This window comes from Rhinolophus hipposideros, assembly GCF_964194185.1.
Source record: "Rhinolophus hipposideros genome assembly, chromosome: 24".
NCBI classification, from domain to species: domain Eukaryota; kingdom Metazoa; phylum Chordata; class Mammalia; order Chiroptera; family Rhinolophidae; genus Rhinolophus; species Rhinolophus hipposideros.
The window spans coordinates 23510007-23524772 of NC_138070.1; the positions used below are offsets into that span (position 1 = coordinate 23510007).

The following is a 14766-nucleotide window of genomic DNA, read 5'->3' on the forward strand; positions in this document are numbered from 1 at the left end:
TCAGAGCATGGCCTCTTGTGGGAGCTGTGGCCAGGCTGCGGCTCAGGGAGGCCACCCTCCATCGTCTGAGTTGACAGCTCCCTGTGAAAGAGCCACCAGAACATGGCTTACCCAGCAGCTTCCCTCGTGTCTGATGAGGCTCAAGTTGCTACAGCCAAAACAGCTGCTCCTTCACATGGACATTTGTGACGTGGAAACCCCTCTGGATGCAACCCCCACCACGGACCCGGCTACGGGACACTTGGGGACCAGCGTGGTTCTTCCTCAAGGTGCTGGAGGACACCCAGCAGTACCTCTGTCCAATGGGGTCAGCAAGGAAAGCCAGCCCCCTGTGCCAGGAGATCAGTGAGCTCAGGCTCAGGGCTGCCTTCCTGGGGACAATACTCAGTCCCTGGGGAGTGGTCATAGGCCCCGAGGAAGGCTGGGTGAAGGTCAGCAGTACACATTGTCGGCAGTGTAGTGGTCTTTCCTTACGGGACCTGGGTCTGTGATTGGGGGGCCAGGTCTCAGGTCAGATGCCTTTTTGCTAGATCCAGAACACTTCCACTCATGCGGACTAAGTCAGACTTTAGCAGGCTGTCCTTCAATTTCATTTCCAGGGACCCACGATCACCAGCCGGCACTGCACCTCTGCAGATCAGACTGCTGACTACTGCTGTGACCCCACCGGCCATCACAACAACCATGTCCACCCTGTCTTTAGAAATTGAGTGCCATCACTAGGCCCTGTCACCCCGGCTTCCCACTGCACTTAGTTATTCCTATGCTGTGGCAGCAGCTCCCACTGTAGTTTCTGACCTGCAGAGAAGACCGACTGCAGAGTTCTTCAGGGATGCCAGGCTTCCCTCACACATGTATTCCTCACAGTGATGGGGAAAAGTGCATCCTCGGGACCCTGCCATGGTGGGTGAGCAGATCTCACGTGGTAAGCTGCCTAGAATACCCTAATCTCCCAAAGCCCTCAGATACCCCCTCTGCGGTACCCCAAGGTAGTTCTGGCATTTCAACCTCACTTAGCGTACCTGCCTTGTGGTCCATGTTTCAAACAACCAACCAGACCTTGGAGCCCTTTCGAACCCCTCGAGCTGCATCATTGAGTCCAGACCCTCTGTTAGTGGACCTGTTTCAATGGATTCGGCCTGATGCATCTCATATTCCTGCCACCTGGATCCCACACGTGTTCTCCAGATTTCTGCTTGCATAAGCTGGGAAAACCATGCAGCTCTTTTGGAGCATAGCCACCTCCTCATGGGTCACACTTTGTACCTCACCTTTGGGGGCCTGCTGGGACCTGAGTCTAGTTATAAGCAAAGGGGGAGGGGGCATGGGGAGAGGCTGGGAATCCTGAGTGTCCTGCAAGGCCCGTCTCAGGGGAGACCATTCCAGGTCCTTCAGGTAAAGGTCCTACAGTAAACTTTACTGATCTCCTCAGGCAGGGCCCAAAGGGGGCTCTTCTGGCAAAGAAGCCAGTGGAATGAAGGGGTTTGAGGCCCCCAGCTTCATTGGGGTCTGCCCACAGCCCCCATCCTAATGCTCAGGGTCCTATTTCTTCCCTATCAATGGCCCAGCTTTAAGAGAAGATGCCCTGATAGCCAGACTCAGCCACACATGCCTGGAGACGCTAGGCACTGCCTGTTTTGGCTGCTAATTCCCACTTACCCTATGTGTGTGTGGCTGGCTGTGACTGTGCCTTAGTTACAAGGAGGGCCTGGCCTATGTCACTGAATGCTGCTGTGCTTTCTGCCCAGAAGTCACCCGGGACATGGCCCCTTGCCATCCCTGGTCTTGTTCTCTTTGGGGTGGCCCGTCCTCCCACTAATCCTGCATTGGGCCTGGCCCCACACCACAGGCTCTCTCTGCATAGTTGCCTGTGCTATCCCTCCTCGGTGTTCTCCTTCTGTCTCACTCGCCTAGAAGTTAGTCACTTCCTTCTACTGTCCTGGCCTCAGCCCTGTGAGTCAGGAGCTTCTGGCTATCCTTGGGGTGAAGAGCCACATTGAGTCAATAGGACGTGGGGACCATGCTCAGTGTCCCCTGTTGGATGGGGCTGACCACCCTGCCCAGTGGAGGGCCCGCAGATAACTCTTGGCTCTGATCCTGAGGGGGAACCAGGGGCGTTGCCTCAGAGAATTCATACCTCAAGGCTGCAGGGTCGCAACTGTAAGTTTACTGTAAAGCACTGCCAGGTTGGCCTCTTACCTGAGCCATAAGTGCCTAGACGTCTGGCCCAGTTACTCTTTGTAAACTGCAGTTATTCCTTGTAAACTGACTCACTGTTGGGAGTCCTTGAGGACTCCAAGGACCAAACTCTTCTCTTAACTGAAGGAGGAGAACCCACAACTTGCCATGTTCTGGGGTCCCTGAAGCATGGCTTCCATGTGTCCGGTCAGGTCGAAGTTCAGACGCCACCTCCCTGCCATCTGTGAGTCCTGAATAGGGAGCGGGTAAGTCATGTGCGTGGGTAGAGTGACCAGACGCTGATGCGCTGATCCTTGGACCCGGCAGCCAGCAAGCCATCAGTGGCGAAGGCCACGCAGTGGACGGAAGCACTGTGGAAGGCCAGCACAGCCAGTGGCTTCATTGTCCGCCAGTGAAACACACGAACACGATGGTCCCAGCCTGCGGTGGCCAGGATCTTGTGGTCTGGCCGGATTTTGATATCGGAGATCCCAGGATTGGTGAGTTTGTGAGTTCCGCACACCTGCACGATGGAGAGCAGCAGGGAGAACGGTTAGGTGGCTTCTTAGACCTGTCACAGAGGTTCCCACCCACGGACACCCCTCGTCTGGCAGCTGGAACAAGGAGGGGAATGAGGGCTGCCATGATGGCCACACACTCCTGCAAACGTACCCCTACCTCCTGGGAGCCAGGAGCACGCCTGCAGAGGGGTGCTGCCTAACCCCTGCCGTGGGCTGAACCCTCGGGTTATGACAGAGGACTTCACGTCCTTCCCTAAGAGAGCCCCTGAGGCTCCACAGAGCTGTTCCTCTGCACGAACTCCCTGCATGAGGTCCTTGGGGGAATTCAGGTCCTTGGGCTCTGATTCCTTCCCTGTCTGGCTCTCAGGAGAAATCTCAGTGGGCTGGGTCCCAGGGCCCCTCAACCACAGAAATACACTGCACCCTAGTGTCTAGGTGAGAGACATTTCCAGCTCTCATAAAGCATTTCCAGGCAACATAAAGTCAGCATTTCTCCTTTTTGGAGAAACCTCACATCTACCCCCAAAGCACAAGAAAACTCCATCTTCTGCAAAACTGAGAGACTAAGTGAAACCTCAAAATGTGAGAGGGGTTGAAAGGCTGGATAAGTGAAGGACAACACCAAAGACACAGGCTGCAGAAGTAGCTGCAGGGCACACTGCCCTGGCTATGGGCAAAGTCTTAGTCCCCAGCCTGGATCTGAGAAACAGGCAGGTATTGGCACAAAACAAGAAGTTGCACTGGCATATCCATTTGCATGGTGCAGCCATCAGGGACTGGCCTCTTTCTGGGCACCCCCACACTGCTCAGTGTTGGGTGATGACCCCTCTCCAACGTGCCTCCTACAGCAGAGAGGCAACCAGAGCTGCCTTTGTGGTAACGGCCACTCTTAATTATACAGGACTCTGTTGTGCACTGCATGGCATCTGACCTCTGTCCCCACACACTAAGTGACAGAGGCACTTGCCATCATTGTGACAACCTCAAATGGCCACTTCTTTTCACTGGCCAAGCCCTGTGTACCAGGAGCTCTCACTGCCCAGAAGTCACCTTTGCAATCCCTTACCAGCACCCCTTTTCTCCTAATTCACCCTTCGCAGCCTCAGTGAGAATCACTCATTTTTGCAAAGATAACACAAGGAAAAAAGAGGAAAGAAACACAGAAAAGTAAATGGCAACATTCCTTGGAAGCAAATGGAAATTGCTGACAAGCTTTTTTACCAAAACTTCATGAAGCAGTTACCTCCATAAAACAAAAACCCAAAGCAGCACCCTAAAACTAATATAAAATAATACTGAATGTCAACTATAATTGAAAAAAAAAAAACAGAGGAGGAAATGAACTAGCAGAGTGCAGGAAAAAGGTGGAAACAAAATTCAAAGAAATGAAGGGGAATAAGAAAGAGTAGGATGAGACTCATAAGAAGACAGTGACGGCAGAAATGGTACAAAGTGAGCAAAATGAAAGGGAAACAAAGAGCTACAATGGCTGGAGAGAAAACATGGAAGACAGGCGGAGGTGCTCTAGCATTCACTGATTTAGAAAATCTGTTTTAATTTCTAGAAATTGAAGTCTGATCATCCAAGTCCAAACAAAGGCTATAGAGTCAACATTAAGATACACCTAGTAAAATCATTGGACTTAATAGCTAAAGTCCTTTTGGTAGTCAGGCAAAAAGATCAAGTCAATTTATAAGGGTAAGGTTTAGGCTATCATCAGAATGTTCCATGGCCACATCTGTGCCAGCAGATGGTAGAGTGATGCCTGTAAAGGCTATGAAGGGAGGCATGGTCCAAGAATTTTATATCCAGCCAAACTGTCACTCAAGTATAAAAACAATAGACAAGCATTTTTGAACATGTAAGAACTCAAAGAATATGCTCCAATAAGCTCTTCTTGAAGGACTAGAAGATTAACCCTAGTCTCATAAGAGAGAACTGGAGAACTACAGCAAATGGTCTGGCAGAGAACATTGAATCTACTTACTTGTAGGATTAGGTCTAAAACAATATGGGGATTATGGCTATAGAACCGGTTATGTAACTAACAGAAGCATGGGAGGATAGCAAGAGAGATGGGATATTAAGTTCACTGGTTTGCTTTTTTTGTCATTTGGGGGCAAAGATATAATAGTCAACCTCATACTTGGGAGATTATCTGATACCCCACCGTAAATAAAGACAGAACATTATTTCCTTCCCGCATCCTCCAATGACATTAGGTTCCTTTGTTTCCTAGTATTTGCCCTTGTATTTCTTCATAAGGGAATAAAAACATACTCAACAGATTTATGATTGGATTCCAAAGTTAAATCCAAATCTGTGTTATGTATAAGAGAGCTGCCAAAAGAGTGATTGACAAAGATATACCAGGCGACTGCAGACAAGAGAAACAGGGGTCCAGTCTTAGGAAAGACTGAATTCAGAGCCAAAAGTTTTATGGCAGACTATATACCACACTTAAATGATAGAGTACAATTCACAACAAAGAGCTATGAATATCTGTTCAACAAATAAACAGTCTTATCATTCATGAAGCAAGAACAATAGGAAAGTGGCGATGACGGAGTAATTGGTACCAGACCAGTCCTCTTGCTATAAACAACCATCAGACTGGACAAAATATACTAAGCAACTGTGTTCAGGAACTGGACAACAGGCAGGAAGGGCAGCTGACTAGATGAGTCTTCCAAATACCCCAGCAACTCTGTCCCTAGGGATATGTCCTGATCATGAGTCTAGGCGGAGTATAGCAGCCATGTGAAACTGAGGAGGCAGGATCACAGTGTGGGGCAGCTAGAGCAGCTGAAACCTGTGGGGTGTGGCAGCAGCATGGAGGGAGCTGGTGGAGGGACTGAGGCCATGTGTGGTCCCATGAGTCCTGCATGAGGCTGGGCTATGCACACTCGGCACCATATAAGCTTTACCAGACAGTAGCTGCTACAGGGTTAAACAGAATGGACACAAAAGACCAACAGTGATCTCAGGTCCAGCTGGGCTGAATACAAAGACTGCAGGACAACTCAAGGCCAGCTGAGATGCCACATGGCCTGGCTTCAGGAATGACGATCATACCTTTGGGCAGGGTCCACGCTAGACCTACAATGACAAAGCTGGAAACCAGGCCCTCTGAGGTCTGGAGGGGAGGCAGAGTTTGGAAGTTGGTTCCACCACATTAGAGGAGCCTCAGGATGACCCTGGAATTTCCACAGACCTGTCCTAACAGAGCATAGAGCCAAGCCTACACAAGTTCAAGGTGAACAGCCAGTAACTGCACTGCTTACAGGAACAAAAGTGAACACTCTTCACAGCAAAAAAACAAAATCTAGGGTCTCCAGCACATATTATTTACAATGTCCAGCACACAAACAAAAAATTATTAGACATGCAAAGAAACAGGACTATATGACCTATAGTGAAGGGAAAAAAGTTAACAGAAATTGGCCTAGAATGGCACAGATGTTGGACGTATCGGACAGAGACTTTGAAGCAGCTATTTAAATATGTTCAAAACAAAACAAAAACAAAAGGAAATGCATTAAAATAATTACAAAAAACTGTTTTGATGAGTGAACAGATAGGAATTATTATTACCAGATAAATGGAAATTATAAAAAAGAACCAACCCAGAATAGCCAACACAATATTAAAGGAGAAAACAAAGTTGGAAGAATGAAGCTACCCAACTCTAAGAATTACAATAAAGCTACAGTAATCAAGACAGTGTGGCATTAGTGAAAGAAAAGACAAATAGATCAATGGAACAAAACAGAGAGCTCAGAATAGACCCACACAAATGTAATCAACTGATCTTTGGCAAAGGAGCAAAGGTAACACAATGAAGAAATGATAATATTTTCAACAAATGGTGCTACAACAACTAGACATCCACATGCAAACAAATGAATCTACACCCAGACCTTACACTCTTCACAAAAATTAACTCGAAATGGACCACAGACCCAAATATAAAACTCATAGAAGATAGGAGAAAATCTAGATGACCTTGGGTTTGGCATTAACATTTTAGATAGAACACCAAAGGCACAATCCATGAGAGAAATAATTGATTAGCTGAATTTCATTAAAATTAAAATTTTCTGCTCTGTGAAAGACACTGTCAAGAGAATGAAAAGAGAAGCTACAGACTGGGAGAAAGTATTTCCAAAAGACACATCTGATAAAAGACTATTATCCAAAATATACAAACAACTCTTAAAACTGAGCAACAAGAAAACAAACAACCCAATTAAAAAATGGCTCAAAGACCTTAACAGACACCTCACCAAAGAAGATATACAGATGGCAATAAGCATGTGAAAAGATGCTCCCATCATATGTCATCAGGGACAGTGAGATACCACTACACACCTGTTAGAACGGCCCAAATCCAGAACACTGACAACACCAAATGCTGACGAGAATGTGGAGCAACAGGAACTCTCATTCACTGCTAGTGGAAATGCAAAATGGTACAGCCACTTTGGCGGTTTCTTACAAAACTAAACATATTGTTACCATATAATAAAGCAATTGCTCTCTTTGGTATTTACCCCAAAGGAGGAGAAGTTTACGTCCACTCAAAAAAACTGCACATGGATGTTTATAACATCATTATTATTAACTGCCAAGACTTGGAATCAACCAAGATGCTTTCAGTAGGTGAACGGATAAATAAACTGTGGTACATTCAGACAATGAAATATTATTCAGCACTAAAAAGAAATGAGCTATCAAGCCATGAAGAGACATGGAGGGAACTTAAATGCATATTACTAAGTGAAAGAAGCCAATCTGAAAAGACTATATGCTGTGTGATTGCAACTGTATGACATTCTGGAAAAGGTGAAACTATGGAGACAGTGAAGAGATCAGTGGTTGTCAAGGGTTAGCAGGGAGGGAGGGATGAGTAGGCAGAGCAGAGAGGATTTTCAGGGCAGTGAAAATACTGTGTGATACTATACTGGTACACACTAGCTTCTTCTCAATGTTGCTGGGAATCTAAAACTGCTCTAAAAAATCGTCACGCACACACACATATATAGTCATAAATACACACAAATAATATAATATAATATAATATAATATAATATAATAAATATAATATAATACAATACAATATAATATAAAATATATATATTACCTAAAATAAAGAACCATAATAAAAAATGTAGAACTAAAAGCTCAAAACTGAAATGAAAAATTTGTAGGATAGGCTTAACAGCAGATTGGAAATTAATTTTTTTTTTCAATCTTAGTTGTGGAGGGTGCCGTTCAGCTTCAAGCTGTTGTCCTTCAGTCTTAGTTGTGGAGAACGCAGCTCAGCTCCAGGTCCAGTTGCCGTTGCTTGTTGCAGGGGGCACAGCCCACCATCCCTTGCGGGAGTCCAACGGCAACCTTGTGGTTGAGAGGACACGCTCCAACCAACTGAGCCATCCGGGAGCTCAGTGGCAGCCCAGCTCAAGGTGCCATGTTCAATCTTAGTTGCAGGGCGCGGAGCCCACCATCCTTGCGGGAGTCGAGGAATCGAACTGGCAACCTTGTGGTTGAGAGCCCACTGGCCCATGTGGGAATCGAACCGGCAGCCTTCGGAGTTAGGAGCACGGAGCTCTAACCACCTGAGCCACCGGGCCTGCCCGGAAATTAATTTTTAAAAAATCAGTAAACTGGAAGACACATCAATAGACATTATCCAATCTGAAGAAGAGGAAAAAAAAGATTGAAGAAAACTGAACAGAGCCTAGGGGACCTATGGGACAACATCAAACTACCTAACTTACAGAAGCCCCAGGAGAGTCAGACTACTGACAACCAGCTGAAAAGAAAACCTTGAAAGCAGCCATGGAGTGAGACATATGCCAGTGCAACTACACTACCAGAAATGCTAAAGGATATTCTTCTAGCTAAAGAAAAATAAAACCAGAGAAAAACTCGGATCCACAGGAAGAGCACCAGAAATGATAATAGTCAGGTAAATATAAAATACTATGTTTTTTATTTCCTGTAAGTTTTAAGAAATAACTGATGATTAAACACAAAACAATAACAATATAAGGTGGAGTTTATAAGGAGTGTGGCAGTAAAATATACAACAGCATAGCAGAGAGCATGGGAGGGTGGGGCAATGAAATCCCGCGGGTGCAGGGCTGTGACACATGACAGGCAGGGTGACAACACTGGTAAGTAGACTTGGGTAAGTGAAGGATACATACTGCTGGCCTGCGAGCAAGCACTCAGAAAAACAATGACAAGAGCTACGTAGGGAAGGAGCCGAGAGAGGAAATGAAGTGGAATACTATGAAATAAATATTTGATTAACACAAGAAGGCGTAAAAGAGGGTAAAGGAGTAAAAGAGGGTCAAAGATAGAAGTGACAAGGGGAAAACAAATACCAAGATGGCAGACTTAATGCCAGATACATCAATAATTACATTAAGTGCAAACAGACTAAATGCTCCATTTAAAAGGCAGAGATTGTCAGAAGGGATCAAAGGCAGGACTCCCGCAGATGCGTTTAAATACACAGAGATCAAGACAGGTCAGAAGTAAAACAGAGATGTGTTATGCAAAGAGGAAACCCAAGAATCCTCTTTGTTTCAAAAAATAAATTTTATCGGGGAACAGTGTGCTTCTTCAGGACCATCAGCGCCAAGTCGTTGTCCTTCAATCTAGCTGTGGAGGGCGCAGCTCAGCTCCAAGTCCAGTCGCCGTTTTCAATCTTGGTTGTGGGGGGTGCAGCCCACCATCCCATGTGGGAATTGAACCAGCAACCTTGTTGTTGGAGCCCATGTTCTAATCAACTGAGCCATCCAGCCACCTCTCTGGAAGCTCATTGGCAGCTCGTTGTCTTCAATCTAGTCGTGGAGGGCGCAGCTCACTGGCCCATGTGGGAATCGAACCTGCAATCCTGTTGTTCAGAGCTCGTGCTCTAACCAACTGAGCCATCCGGCCACCCAAGAAAGCTCTTGCTTGGCACAGTCCGAGTATCAGACAAAGCCAAGTTCAGGACAAAGGACATGACAAGAGATACATCAATAATTATATTGGACATTTCATAAAATGACCACTCAGCAGGATGTGGTAACCACCTTAAATGCTTCTATTCTTAATGACAGAGCTTCACAATTCATGAAGCAGAACTGACAGAACTACGGGGAGAAATAGGCAGGTTCACAACCACATTCAGAGATTGTAAGACTTCACTCAGTAACTGGTAGAAAACTAAACCAAAAGACGGGTAAGGATACTGAGACCTGAACAACACTACCAAGCACCTTGACCTAAGTCGGGCTGACAGAACACTCCGCCCAACAACTGCAGAACACATGCGCTTTCACCAAGATACACCATGTGCTGGGCCAAAACACAAGCCTCAATAAATATCTGCATACTGACATTGTACAGGGTACCTGCACTGACAGCAGAATTAAACTAGATTAAAGATATCTACAAATTCAACAAATATTTGGAAATTAAATAATATACTTCTAAGGAACCACTGGATCAAAGAAGATATCACAAGGGAAAATAGAAAGAATTTTCAACTGAGTAAAAATGAAGACATAGTAAATCAAAATTTGTGGGACAGACCTCCAAAGGCTGGTGACTAGACTGGAAACTGACTCCTCCACGGCCTCGCGGAGGGGCGGCACAAACCCAGAGAAGCACCTAGAACTCTGGGCACTGTCAACATGCTGACTTACACTCAGGGGCCCCCACTAAACGGTTCCTAGAAGATGGATTTCTCAGCTTCTGGAAGGAGGGCTTGAGATGCAAGAATGCAACACTTAAGGTACAAAATAGTAACGAGGAGATGCAATCTGTGTGCAAAACCAACTCTGGGAGACAGACGACTACATCTGAAGGAAGGGAGGGCGAAAGGATTAAAAAAAGAAAAGCTATAAAAGGATGTAGTAATCAGAAGAAACCTGGCCTGAGCATTGCTAATAGTTGGCAAAACTGGCTTTTAGGCAAAAATCCTGTCCATAGATAATGAGGGTGACTCAAGAAAAGGTTCAGTGCCCCAGGAAGATTACCATGCTGAACTTATGTGTTCATAAGCCAGCTTCGAAATGCAGAAAGCAAAAATGCACAGGACACAGGAAAAGTTAGCAAGATGTGCCACAGCTGGAGGTTCCACCTGCCCCTTCCAGGGTCCCTGGGTCACAGGCACATTGGATGACATGCCTGGCCCTGTGTGCACAGGTACAGCCATGCATCTAGCAGTGAGAAGCACTTCCTTTTCAAGCACATGTGGAATACTTATGAAAACTGGACTGGCCTCCACATTTCAAAGAGCTGATATCATTCAGACCTTCTTCTCCGACCACAATGGAATTAAGTTAGAAACTGAAAAATAAAAAATAACTGGGGGGGAAAACTCAAACATTTGGAAACATAAAAACACTCTAATCAGCTCAGCAGTCAGAGAACAAATAAAAATTGGGTCCGCCCCGAGTGAGTGGTGATGAAGACGGCGACATCACACAATATGGGACGCAGACTTCAGCGGCTGTGAGAAAGGAAGGCCGGGAACGAATGTGTCATGCGCCCAACTCAAGTCAGCAACAGAGTGAGCCCAGAGAGCACGGGAGGAAGGCAGGGGAAGAGCACAGCAGAAATGCTGAAACAGAAGAAGAAAGATAGAGCAACAAAGAAAAGACTGATCAAGAATGAAAAAGGAACAGTCCTGCAAATACAGCAGAAACGTAATCATTACAAACAACTTAAAAAAAAGGTTGATATTAAAATATCTTGAGGATTTTTATGCCTATAGACAAATTCCTAGAAAAATGAAACCCCCTCAAATCAGGAAACCTAAACTAGTCCAAGGAGAAAATCAGAACTTTCCTACAGAGAACATGCCTGCCCCATGGGTACAGGAAAGCACTGACCTGTGGCCGCTAAAGAAACAGGTCCTCTGCCAACTTGTCCAGAGATCAGAAGAGGGGATGCCTGCCTTCTGATTCTGGGGCTGCTGACACCCCGATACCATAAGCAGAATGAGCGACAGGAGAGGGGGTGCAGTTTAGTCTGACAGACAACCCTGAACAACTCTGAAAAAGCCGTCAGAGCACATGCCATGTAGTGGGTTATTTTAGTACTATATGGTGGTTTTAATGTTAACAAAAATTGAACAATGCAATTCACTAAATTAATAGATTTGAGAAGAAAAGCCATGAGTCTGATAGCCCAACACCCTGTCATGTTCCAGATTCTTTCCCCATCAGAAGTAGACAAGAACCTAACCCATAAAGATAATCTGCCAAACACTGCGGCAAAGGCAGCTCTCCCTGTCCAACCTGAAGCAGGTCAAGGATACTCGCCAAGGCCCTTGCTCCCACTCAGCATGTCCTGCACTCCCAGCTCCACACACAGGCTGGAGCAAGGCCGTGGGGGCGTATGCCGCAGTGCATGGATGAGAAGGCAAATCCCACACGTGTGGAGGCGTGCATCTGCCCCAGCCCTCCTGACTCCCACGGACAGAGCACTGGTGGCTCGAATGAGCATGGAGAGGCTGACCATCTCCATCCCACGTCCTTTCCTCCCCTGTGAACTTCACCGCCGTGCCAGCATTGCCACCTGGGAGGGCCCGAGATGCCCCACCTGCCATGGTTGAAACTCCTCTGGAAACACAACGGCATCGAGGCAGAGGCCCACAGCACACACCTGGCTCCTGGGTGGGCAATGAGAAGCAATGGACGATTCATGGGGACCTAAACTGGAAGAGCCCAGTCCGTGTGCAGGGCTCCTGTTTCTAAGGACGAGGCAGGCCCCTGGGGTGCTCACGGCGAACTGGCCAGGGCCCTGTCCTGCCATGCTCCTGAGACACGTATGGTAGGCTGGGCGTGCCCAGTTCTCTTTTCTCTTGTTATAAAATCAGGAGGAACATGCTTGGTCAGGGCCCTATGGGCTCCCTACCTACCCCACGTGTCCTGCTGCCAACACTTTAGAGGGAAGCCCCTGGCAGGGCTATGGAGAGGAAGGGAAGTGGCCACGCAGCAGGGACACCTGGCCAGCCTTAGGCATGGGGGGAGTGCGGTTAGTCTGCTTCCCAGCCCAGGCTGGCTGGGGTGGGTGAGGGACCTCATTATTATTTAAAGGCCTAAAAATACTGCTGGCCATAAATCAGCCCCTGCTTCAAGGCCATGGGCCCTGCCCCAAGTGTGGGAGAAAAGAGCAGGTCTGTGCACCACCTGTGTCTGACGACAGCTGAGGCCCAAGCCCCCAGTGGCCCTCGGGGAAAGTCACCTTGGGAAGGCAGGTGAGCAGCCCAGCATTCCAGCAGGCCCCAAGGCTGCATCATGCTAACGAGGTTGCCTGAGGACTCCTGGCCACCACCTCGGGCCGTCGCCAAGCCCATCCTGGACCAGGACCCTCCGGGAAGGATCCCTGGCCACCAGTGGCTCTCACAGCGCATGACCTCAGGTGCCAGGAATGCGCACGTGGCGCAGCCGCCATCTGGTTCCCATTATCCACGCTCTGCTGCGGGAAACCTCATCTGCGTCTCTGCGCCCAGCGCCCGCCTGGGAGAGATTGATTTGGGCTCATTAGAGACTTCAGCAGCAGGCCGTGAGGTGAGGCACATCTGTGCCCACGTGGCTCGTGGGCCGGCGGGCAGCCGTGCCGCAGTCCTCACTGCAGAGCAGGGCACAGTGCACCGAGGGACCCCGGCCGAGGACGCCCGTGGATGCGGAAGGCCTGAGGCCCCCAGACACTTCCTCCTCAGAGGCTTGCGCTTTGCGAACCAAAAGGCTCCAGGGCCTCTGGGCGGACTTTGAACGTGACATCCAGTTTTCTTCGTGCAAGACGGCCATGCTCAGTGGGTGGAATGTTCTGCTTTGACGTGTACTAGTGAGCAAGGCCCCGGCCCAGGCACCACCATCACACCAACTACATTCATGCTACAGTGCCTGCTCCCCTTCTGCTTTAACTTTCCAATTCCTGTATAATACACTCTGCTTTAACTTTTCTATTCATCAGTACAGTAAAAGTTCATATCTGGACTGGAACATGCCCCATAAATTTAAGTCTTAAGTTCCAGCAGCTGTTTCCTGAACAAGCCAAGAGAGACCAGACAGATCTGGGCCAGCATGGCAGGAGGGCCCATTCCCGGGGGTCCTAGGGGCACTGCAGCCTGGGCAGGGGCTCTCAGGTAAGCCACCTGGGTCTTCAGACCTTTGCAAAGTCAGGCTGATAAAGTTCAAGACACAGTGGGATGGAGCGTTGGACCTCAAAATGGGTGGGTCCCCACGAGGCTCAAGGAGCAGGAGGTCGGGGTGTGAAGGAGAACCCTGATGCCCGGAGTTGGGGGAGCTCAGCACCCAGCAACACTGACTCGACTGCTGAGAACCCAGCTCATGAAGACCCAGCACTGGAGTGGCTCCACCCCAGCTTCTAAAAATGACCACCATCATTATGACTTTCACTCCCACCCCCTACCAGGTTCACAAGACCCATCCTCTGGGATAGAGGCAGAAGAAGCTACACCCTGACTGCTGGGCCTGGCTCCACTTGGAGGCCTGTCTGACACCCTTCCTTCGGGGCCTCTGTGGGCTCCCAGGAATAACAGAAGGATGGAGAGATGGTAGGACGATTGGGAGGGGTGATACCAAAGAAGTGTGAACTTGTGCCCTATCCTCAAATGTGACACGTGAAACCCTCCTTCTCCTGACTTTCTGGACTCTGACTGGGCTGCTCCCCAGGATTCGAGACAGACCTTCAGATCCCTTCCAGAGAGACACGAGGCAGCCTCACACCTGGGCAGCTGGTGTCACCCCACTACTCCTGCTGTTGGCGACTTGCTCTGGTTCCAGCCTTGGTTCTCCAAAGGGAGTGTTCTTTGTGGGATGCCGGAGGTCCCTCCAGCTGCAACATGAAAGGGCATCTCCCAGTGATGCCTGCTGGGCACCTCTGCATGTCCTGATTTTCACCTGGGGCCCATCTCTCCCCCACCTCACACATGTGCCTGGAGGGCCCAGAGGTGCCCGTTCAGGGCCTCTTCCTCTGGCTATGGGGGCCCGGGCTGGGCAAGTGAGAGGTGAGGCAGGCTTGCCAGGCTGCTGAG

The 14766-nt window shown here is 48.3% G+C and overlaps 1 protein-coding gene across 2 annotated transcripts in view; it reads right to left on the bottom strand.

Annotated features, from left to right (window-relative positions):
• Positions 1-2146: 2146 nt before the first annotated feature.
• Positions 2147-14766, bottom strand: part of GNB1L (G protein subunit beta 1 like) — a 55191-nt gene continuing 42571 nt past the window's right edge. For both annotated transcript variants that reach the window (XM_081037913.1, XM_081037912.1), the window contains exon 8: positions 2147-2701. In XM_081037913.1, coding sequence (XP_080894039.1) covers positions 2450-2701 — 252 coding nt within the window. In that variant the 3' untranslated portion in view covers positions 2147-2449. The remainder of the gene's footprint in view (positions 2702-14766) is intronic.